Source organism: Labrus mixtus, chromosome 23 (genome assembly GCF_963584025.1).
Source record: "Labrus mixtus chromosome 23, fLabMix1.1, whole genome shotgun sequence".
Classification (NCBI taxonomy): domain Eukaryota; kingdom Metazoa; phylum Chordata; class Actinopteri; order Labriformes; family Labridae; genus Labrus; species Labrus mixtus.
The window spans coordinates 20,474,682-20,484,681 of NC_083634.1; the positions used below are offsets into that span (position 1 = coordinate 20,474,682).

A 10,000-nucleotide genomic window follows, 5' to 3' on the forward strand; every position below is an offset into this window, starting at 1 on the left:
GTACATCTCTTTGTTAAAACTTGCAATACAGTGAGTCCCTCCCACACCTGTGTCTCCAGGAAGAGTCCCTCCCACACTTGTGTCTCCAGGTAGAGTCCCTCTCACACCTGTGTCTCCAGGTAGAGTCCCTCCTACACCTGTGTCTCCAGTAAGAGTCCCTCCTACACCTGTGTCTCCAGGTAGAGTCCCTCCCTCACCTGTGTCTCCAGGTGGAGCCCCTCCCTCACCCCTGTCTCCAGGCAGAGTCCCTCCCACACCTGTGTCTCCAGGTGGAGTCCCTCCCTCACCCCTGCCTCCAGGTAGAGTCCCTCCCACACCTGTGTCTCCAGGTAGAGTCCCTCCCTCACCTGTGTCTCCAGGTGGAGCCCCTCCCTCACCTGTGTCTCCAGGTGGAGCCCCTCCCACACCTGTGTCTCCAGGTGGAGTCCCTCCCTCACCCCTGTCTCCAGGCAGAGTCCCTCCCACACCTGTGTGTCCAGGTAGAGCCCCTCCCTCACCTGTGTCTCCAGGTAGAGTCCCTCCCTCACCCCTGTCTCCAGGTAGAGTCCCTCCTACACCTGTGTCTCCAGGAAGAGTCCCTCCCTCACATGTGTCTCCAGGTAGAGTCCCTCCCTCACCCCTGTCTCCAGGCAGAGTCCCTCCCACACCTGTGTCTCCAGGAAGAGTCCCTCCTACACCTGTGTCTCCAGGTAGAGTCCCTCCCTCACCTGTGTCTCCAGGTGGAGCCCCTCCCTCACCCCTGTCTCCAGGCAGAGTCCCTCCCACACCTGTGTCTCCAGGTGGAGTCCCTCCCTCACCCCTGTCTCCAGGTAGAGTCCCTCCCACACCTGTGTCTCCAGGTAGAGTCCCTCCCTCACCTGTGTCTCCAGGTGGAGCCACTCCCTCACCTGTGTCTCCAGGTGGAGCCCCTCCCACACCTGTGTCTCCAGGTGGAGTCCCTCCCTCACCCCTGTCTCCAGGTAGAGTCCCTCCCTCACATGTGTCTCCAGGTAGAGTCCCTCCCACACCTGTGTCTCCAGGTAGAGTCCCTCCCTCACCCCTGTCTCCAGGTGGAGTCCCTCCCTCACCCCTGTCTCCAGGTAGAGTCCCTCCCTCACCTGTGTCTCCAGGTGGAGCCCCTCCCACACCTGTGTCTCCAGGTAGAGTCCCTCCTACACCTGTGTCTCCAGGAAGAGTCCCTCCTACACCTGTGTCTCCAGGTAGAGTCCCTCCCTCACCTGTGTCTCCCGGTCGAGCCCCTCCCTCACCCCTGTCTCCAGGCAGAGTCCCTCCCACACCTGTGTCTCCAGGTGGAGTCCCTCCCTCACCCCTGTCTCCAGGTAGAGTCCCTCCCACACCTGTGTCTCCAGGTAGAGTCCCTCCCTCACCTGTGTCTCCAGGTGGAGCCCCTCCCTCACCTGTGTCTCCAGGTGGAGCCCCTCCCACACCTGTGTCTCCAGGTGGAGTCCCTCCCTCACCCCTGTCTCCAGGTAGAGTCCCTCCCTCACATGTGTCTCCAGGTAGAGTCCCTCCCACACCTGTGTCTCCAGGTAGAGTCCCTCCCTCACCCCTGTCTCCAGGTGGAGTCCCTCCCTCACCCCTGTCTCCAGGTAGAGTCCCTCCCTCACCTGTGTCTCCAGGTGGAGCCCCTCCCACACCTGTGTCTCCAGGTAGAGTCCCTCCTACACCTGTGTCTCCAGGAAGAGTCCCTCCTACACCTGTGTCTCCAGGTAGAGTCCCTCCCTCACCTGTGTCTCCAGGTGGAGCCCCTCCCTCACCCCTGTCTCCAGGCAGAGTCCCTCCCACACCTGTGTCTCCAGGTGGAGTCCCTCCCTCACCCCTGTCTCCAGGTAGAGTCCCTCCCACACCTGTGTCTCCAGGTAGAGTCCCTCCCTCACCTGTGTCTCCAGGTGGAGCCCCTCCCTCACCTGTGTCTCCAGGTGGAGCCCCTCCCACACCTGTGTCTCCAGGTAGAGTCCGTCCCTTACCTGTGTCTCCACAGGAAGTCCTTCTCCTGCTCTGACAGCTCATACAGAGGATCTCTGGAGCACAGAGAACGGAGCTGCTCTCCATCAGTTGGTGAAACACTGCTGTCACAGGCCAGACGACCGGTCTGAAACAGACAGACAGGTATAGAGATATAAAGATAGATTACCAGTCTGTGGCAGTAGTTGTAGATATATGAATATAGATTACCAGTCTGTGGCAGTAGTTGTAGATATATGAATATAGATTACCAGTCTGTGGTAGTAGTTGTAGATATATAAATATAGATTACAAGTCTGTGGTAGTAGTTGTAGATATATGAATATAGATTAACAGTCTGTGGCAGTAGTTGTAGATATATAAATATATATTACAAGTCTGTGGCAGTAGTTGTAGATATATAAAGATAGATTACAAGTCTGTGGTAGTAGTTGTAGATATATAAAGATAGATTACAAGTCTGTGGTAGTAGTTGTAGATATATAAAGATAGATTAACAGTCCGTGGCAGTAGTTGTAGATATATAAATATAGATTAACAGTCTGTGGCAGTAAATGTAGATATATAAAATATAGATTACCAGTCTGTGGCAGTAAATGTAGATATATAAATATAGATTAACAGTCTGTGGCAGTAAATGTAGATATATAAAATATAGATTACCAGTCTGTGGCAGTAGTTGTAGATATATAAATATAGATTAACAGTCTGTGGCAGTAAATGTAGATATATAAAATATAGATTACCAGTCTGTGGCAGTAGTTGTAGATATATAAATATAGATTACCAGTCCGTGGCAGTAGGTGTAGCCCAGCTCTCGGCTGATGGTCCAGTTGGCGTGCTCTTCTATCTGCTGGTCATCAGGAAACACTACAGTCTGATTGAACCAGGAGAACTCCAACTCCACACAGGGAGTCTCCTACAGAGGAGCACATCACCAATCAGACATTGATGCACTTCATCTGGATCAATCGTGTCTCTGAGATTGACAGGTGCCCACACAGACAGGTAAAGACATGGCCGTGTACCTTGTTGGGATTGGAACCAGCTACTCCAATTGGATTCAGGAGGTCCTCAAGGCCATGAGGGACCGGCCAAAGACCGAGAGCCACTTTACCAGACACCAGGACATCTGTATAGTCGAACAGGTTTACATTCCCCCAGGCCAGAGGACAGTGCTCCTGAAAGACAGACAGGTGGAGAGACAGACAGGCCATCAGACAGATAGACAGATAGACAGGTGGAGAGACAGACAGGTCGTCAGACAGATAGACAGACAGACACACAGGTGGAGAGACAGACAGGTCGTCAGACAGATAGACAGACAGACACACAGGTGGAGAGACAGACAGGCCATCAGACAGATAGACAGGTGGAGAGACAGACAGGTCGTCAGACAGATAGACAGGTGGAGAGACAGACAGGTCGTCAGACAGATAGACACATAGACAGGTGGAGAGACAGACAGGTTGTCAGACAGATAGAGAGACAGACAGGTCGTCAGACAGATAGACAGACAGTCAGGTGGAGAGACAGACAGGTCGTCAGACACACAGGTGGAGAGATAGACAGACACAAAGGTGGAGAGACAGACAGGTCATCAGACAGATAGACAGGTGGAGAGACAGACAGGTTGTCAGACAGATAGACAGGTGGAGAGACAGACTTACAGGTGATCAGAGAGACAGACAGCTCGTCAGACAGATAGACAGACACACAGGTGGAGAGACAGACAGGCCATCAGACAGATAGACAGGTGGAGAGACAGACAGGTCGTCAGACAGATAGGCACATAGACAGGTGGAGAGACAGACAGGTTGTCAGACAGATAGACAGACAGTCAGGTGGAGAGACAGACAGGTCGTCAGACACACAGGTGGAGAGATAGACAGACACACAGGTGGAGAGACAGACAGGTCGTCAGACAGATAGACAGGTGGAGAGACAGACTTACAGGTGATCAGAGAGACAGACAGGTCGTCAGACAGATAGACAGACACACAGGTGGAGAGACAGACAGGTTGTCAGACAGACAGACAGGTGGAGAGACAGACAGGTCATCAGACAGACAGACAGGTGGAGAGACAGACAGGTTGTCAGACAGATAGACAGGTAGAGAGACAGACTTACAGGTGATCAGAGAGACAGGCAGGCAGAAAGACAGTCAAATAGTCTAACATTCCCCCGGCCCAGAGAACAGTGTTTCCGGCAGACAGATAGGTGGTGAGACAGAAAGACTGACAGACAGGTGATGAGAGACATGCAGAGAGACAGGCAGGTGATCAGAGAGAAAGACAAAAGAGAGAGAGAGACATGATAGACAGACACACAGACACATGATATGACTGATAGACAGGTACAGACGGATTCAGTCGTCCTTCTCCTCCTCCTTTCCTACCTCCTTAGCTCCTTTCCTTCCCTTCACAGAGCAGATAGACAGGCACAGCCTGGCAGAGCGAGGCAGGTCAGCCAGGTAGATGTCATAGGTCAACCACTCGTTCCACCTGGGCAGACAGACAGGTTAGAGAGGGAGACAGGTAATACAGACAGACAGGTCAGAGAGACAGGTTAGAGAGACAGACAGGCAGAGAGACAGTGTGTATAGTGTTACCTTGGGTTGGAGCAGGGAACTCTCTGTGTGTTGACGTTATCACAGAGCGGCTCTCCACCGTGATAAATACCTGTTCTCACATAGATCTACACACACACACACACACACACACACACACACACACACACACACACACACACACACACAAAATGTGACTTTTGTTAATTAAATGATTACAGACAGACAGACAGACAGACACACACAGACACACAGACAGACAGACACAGACACACACAGACACACACACAGACAGACAGACAGACAGACAGACAGACAGGCTGTCTCACCTTGTCGATGTCTCGGATGTTGACGTTGACATAGGTCGCACACAGCAGACGGACTCTCAGCAGAGTGTTGAACGCCCACAGAGAGCGAGCAGGAGACCCGTCTCCCCCTCCGGGACACGGAGACGGCTGAGGTGTGCGACGGCTGAAACACAAACATCACAAACATCACAAACATCACAAACAGGCGCCTGATTGGCTGATTAACACCTGCGTCAGAGACGTACCTGTATGAAGGTGTGACGAAGCCTGAGGCGGGGAGCTGAGAGTACAGGCTGTCTTTGGACACGAGCATCAGGTGAGGAAGACGGCCCACGATGATGCAGGAGCGGATATACTGCAGGAAGACAGACAGGTGGAGGTGGTGAGACAGGCAGTGAAAGTGAGACAGGTGGTGTTTACAGTTTTTCTCAGTCGCTCTGGTACATTTCTCAGATCAGAATTGAAATTCTCAAAACTACTTGTTCAATCTTCACATCATTGTGTCACTTGTGCAGTTTCTCATTTCTTTGAACAAGTTGAAAATGATTATGTACAATTCTCTGCTGTTTCCTACATTATCAATTGCTTCTGTCATGTTGATCAAAATGTATTATAATGGGTCTCTGTTGAATAGTCTCACCCCCCACAACATCTAGGCATTAGTTCATCACGTAAGTCTTTACATACAGAATGGTTGAACAAGTTGTCATAATATGTCAAGCATATTTCTACATTTCCATTAGACTTTTTTTCTGAATCTGTCCTGAATTGGTAAATTGGTCCCAGGTGAATCTTGACTTTCTCTAACGAAGGGAAATGTGTGAAGCATTAGATCAACCAATGATCAACCAGTTTTCTGAAATAGCTCAAAGGTGCATCTCATGAACCATCATGTAAGTATATATATAGCCGGAGCACAACACAATGTTACAATGTCTGACAGTGGAAGGACAAGGAATTGGACGGGGTCAACAGCCAGAGAGGAGGAGGAGGAGGAGGAGGAGGAGGAGGAGGAGGAGAAGAGTGAGGCTGCGTGGCGGAGGAGCTGGGAGGTAAAACAGAGGAAGAGGCAGAAGAGGCAGAGGACATATGCGCGTTCCTGATGAGATAAGAGCCACACTTGTAGACCACGTTCTCAATCATGGGCTTACAATGGCCGAGGCTGGTCGAAGGGTTTCAGCCAAATGTTGGGAGAACAACTGTGTCCTCAATCATTCAGACTTCGACAGAACAGGTATGTAATCTAACAAGAGGCACTGTACTGTAATACTGTATACTTTCTGTAATGCTTCATACAATATTACAGTACTCCACTTGTATTTTACAATATACAGTGAGTATACTTTATACAGTGACTTTTATCTTACTCAATTTTGTGTTTTGCATCACTATATTTTTTCCATATAGGACTGCAAGACAACTTCACAGGGGTGGCAGAGGGCCCCTTTTCACACCTGAACAGGAGGAGTCTATTTGCACCATGGTTGTAGAAAACAATGCCATAAGACTAAGGGAGATAAAGAGTGCCATTATAGAGGACAAACATCTTTGAAAACATCCAAACAGTCAGCATCTCAACCATTGAGAGGGTGCTGAAAAGACACCAAATGAATATGAAGCAGCTGTACACTGTTCCATTTGAAAGAAATGGTGAAAGAGTGAAGGAGCTGCGCTACCAGTATGTACAGGTAAAACATGAGCATGCAGTAACTGTACCTCACAGTACATCGTATAGTGATATACAGCACAGTAAGTGTGACCTTTACACATTTGCTATGGCTGTAGAAAAGAAGATGCAATATGTGCTGTATACATTTGATGTAACTGTATCTTGTCCAAAATGAAAATGCATGTAATTCATAAAACTCATTTTGTGTCTTTTGGATATAGCGTATAATGGAACTGGAAGCAAGTGAACCACCGCACGACTTCATCTACATGGATGAGGTTGGCTTCAACCTAACGAAACGCAGAAGGCGTGGTCGAAATATCATCGGCCACAGAGCTACAGTTGATGTGCCAGGCCAACGGGGCGGGAACATAACCATGGGTGCTGCTAGCTCTGAGAATGGTGTGCTAACGCATATTCCCATTATTGGCCCATACAAGACTGAGCGTCTTGTCACCTTTGTAGACACTCTCTACAGGGATCTCATCCCTGAACAAGAGAGGGCTCAGATTGGAGATGACTTGATAAAGTACGTGACAGTTTGGGACAATGTCAGTTTCCATCGCTCCAACATCATCAGGCAACGGTCACAACAGGATGCTGATGGAGTTCCTCTCCCCCTACTCCCCATTCCTTAACCCCATTGAGGAATTTTTCTCAGCATGGAGATTGAAAGTATATGATCGCCAGATGACCCTTCTGGCTGCCATGGATGCAGCGTGTGATGACATCACAGCAGAGGCTGGATAAGACACTCTAAAAGATTCTTTCCACGCTGCATCACAAGAGAAGATATTCGTTGTGATGTGGATGAGAATTTGTGGCCCAACAGACAGGAAGGTCAGGAGGTGTAGGAAGACTGCACTGTAATTCCTACAGCACTGCATGTACAGTTTTCCCTAAGGAGATTGTCCTATGTTCACATTTCTACTTTTGTTTTTTGTCTTTTCCTTTCTGCATCGCAATGACATGGTCTGTCAACAAATTACAGTACAAACAGTAAAAGCGTAAATGTGAATCTTGTCCAATCAATCTCCCACATACACTAAGGTGTAACTTACAATTTACAATAATTGTCATCAGACCTTTATCCATAGTTTCTATCAGAACATCCCTCCAGAGTACACTGTTATATTGACAACATGACTAAGTAATGTGACTGTCTTAGCCGAACACAATGACACAAGGACTTGTCATTCTGATGGCACTGACATGTTCACTGACACAGATATTTACTTTTGAGAGATGAACTAAGGAGACTGACTTTTGCAGGTAATCCATGGTGTTTGCTATTTGTACGAATTGTTTTGAGAAATGAGCTTACTGTTTTGCAAATGTCGAGGATGATTCGAGAAATGTACCAAAGCGACTGAGAAAAACTGTAATAGCTGACATATGAAGTTAGAGGTGTTTACCTTGTACTGACTGAGGGGATACTTCTCCAAGAGGTACTCGTCACAGCCACACACCTGAGACAGGTAGAGAGACAGACAGGTGAGTCCACTGACAGACAGACAGACAGACAGACAGGATCACAGACAGACAGACAGACAGGTACCTTCAGGATGTACTGGCCCTGGTATTCCTGCACACAGAGTCGGAGCTGTTGAGGTGAAAGGTGCATCGATCGGCTTTTCTTCCTGATGGACTCTGCGATCAGCTGCTCAGGTAGACTGTCGTGACTGACCTGCACACACAACATCAGATCAGGAGGGGGCGGGACAGTTCAGGCAGCCTCACCTCCTCCACCAAGGTCTTACCTTCAGGGTGTACTTCTGTTTAGAGTTCGATGGTGACACGATCACCCAGATGGTCACGATGAGCCTCCCTGCAGACAGACAGACAGGTTTAAAGAGACAGACAGGTACAGAAAGAAAGAGAGAGAGACAGGTAGGTCCTCTGGGGCTATTACCTTTGTCCAGCTTGCTGTAGATGTGCTGGGGGAGCTGGGGGCTGGACTCTAGGTTGGGGGGGTAAACGTAGAGTGCCTGGCTGTGGGCTCCTCCCCCCTCCCGCTCCTCCATGGCCTCTCTGCACACGCTCAGTATGGAACGCCTGAAGTCCTGAACCTCCGGGTCCTTCATCATCTCAAACTCACACACGGGCATCCCGATGGCAAACCCTGCAGGAGGGGAGGGTCAGCTTCACCCTGTTCTGGATCCGGTCCAACCAAACCCTGGCCCTGTTTGACCCTGCTCTGGAACCAGTCCAACCTACTCAGGCCCTGTTTGTCCCTAGTCTGGATCTAGTCTAACCTGCTTTGGTCGTGTTTGACCCTCTTCTGGAACCGGTCCAACCAAACCCTGGCCCTGTTTGACCCTTCTTTGGAACCTGTCTAACCCACCCTGGCCTTGTTTGACCCTGCTCTGGATCCAGTCCAGTCCAACCCACCCTGGCCCTGTTTGACCCTGCTCTGGATCTAGTCTAACCTGCTTTGGCCCTGTTTGACCCTGTTCTGGAACCGGTCCAACCAAACCCTGGCCCTGTTTGACCCTGCTCTGGATCCAGTCCAGTCCAACCTACTCAGGCCCTGTTTGTCCCTAGTCTGGATCTAGTCTAACCTGCTTTGGTCGTGTTTGACCCTCTTCTGGAACCGGTCCAACCAAACCCTGGCCCTGTTTGACCCTTCTTTGGAACCTGTCTAACCCACCCTGGCCCTGTTGGACCCTGCTCTGGATCTAGTCTAACCTGCTTTGGCCCTGTTAGATCCTGCTAGAGTGATACCAGTGACCACATGTTAGAGGCATGCTATTGGCCGATGATGGATGAGGAGATGTTTGTTGATTGTCCAATGGCTGTGCAGACAGGTGAGGACAGGTGACGGGTGATGTCAGGAATTCCCAGGTGATTTCAGGAATTCCCAGGTGATAGGTGATGCTTGACAAGAGATGACAGTTTAGATGTGAGAGGTGATGCAGGCGACAGGTGTGGACAGTGAGGACTGGTGAGGAGAGGTGAGGACAGTGAGGACAGGTGTGGACATTGAGGACAGGTGAGGACAGGTGATGACATTGAGGACAGGTGAGGACAGGTCAGGACAGTGAGGACAGGTGATGACATTGAGGACCGGTTATGACATTGAGGACAGGTGATGACATTGAGGACAGTGAGGGCAGGGTATGAATGTGAGGAAAGGTGAGAACAGGTGATGACAGTGAGGGAAGGTGATGACAGTGAGGACAGGTGTGGGCAGTGAGGACAGGTGTGGGCAGATGAGGACAGTTGGGAATGGTGAGGACAGTGAGGACAGGTGATGACATTTAGAACAGGTGAGGACAGGTGAAGACAGTGAGAACAGGTGAGGACAGGTGATGACAGTGAGGACAGGTGTGGGCAGATGAGGACAGTTTGGAATGGTGAGGACAGGTGATGACAGTAAGGACAGGTGTGGGCAGTGAGGACAGGTGAGGACAGTGAGAACAGGTGAGGACAGGTGAGGACAGTGAGGACAGGTGTGGGCAGATGAGGACAGGTGAGGACAGTGAGAAC

General features: G+C 50.0%; 1 protein-coding gene across 3 annotated transcripts in view; it reads right to left on the reverse strand.

Annotated features, from left to right (window-relative positions):
- LOC132958066 (phosphatidylinositol 4,5-bisphosphate 3-kinase catalytic subunit alpha isoform-like) overlaps positions 1 to 10,000 on the reverse strand; it is a 22,351-nt gene that overhangs the window by 8,804 nt on the left and 3,547 nt on the right. Inside the window, exons 2-13 of one of the 3 annotated variants that reach the window (XM_061030665.1) lie at positions 9,200 to 9,388; positions 8,424 to 8,940; positions 8,272 to 8,339; positions 8,070 to 8,198; positions 7,927 to 7,980; positions 5,088 to 5,197; positions 4,864 to 5,005; positions 4,577 to 4,662; positions 4,364 to 4,469; positions 2,994 to 3,146; positions 2,753 to 2,884; positions 1,968 to 2,092 (exon numbers count right to left, since the gene is read on the reverse strand). In XM_061030665.1, coding sequence (XP_060886648.1) covers positions 1,968 to 2,092; positions 2,753 to 2,884; positions 2,994 to 3,146; positions 4,364 to 4,469; positions 4,577 to 4,662; positions 4,864 to 5,005; positions 5,088 to 5,197; positions 7,927 to 7,980; positions 8,070 to 8,198; positions 8,272 to 8,339; positions 8,424 to 8,619 — 1,301 coding nt within the window. In that variant the 5' untranslated portion in view covers positions 8,620 to 8,940; positions 9,200 to 9,388. Of the gene's footprint in view, positions 1 to 1,967; positions 2,093 to 2,752; positions 2,885 to 2,993; positions 3,147 to 4,363; positions 4,470 to 4,576; positions 4,663 to 4,863; positions 5,006 to 5,087; positions 5,198 to 7,926; positions 7,981 to 8,069; positions 8,199 to 8,271; positions 8,340 to 8,423; positions 9,031 to 9,157; positions 9,389 to 10,000 lie in introns of all 3 variants that reach the window. The other 2 variants (XM_061030664.1, XM_061030663.1) reach the window with 2 other exon arrangements.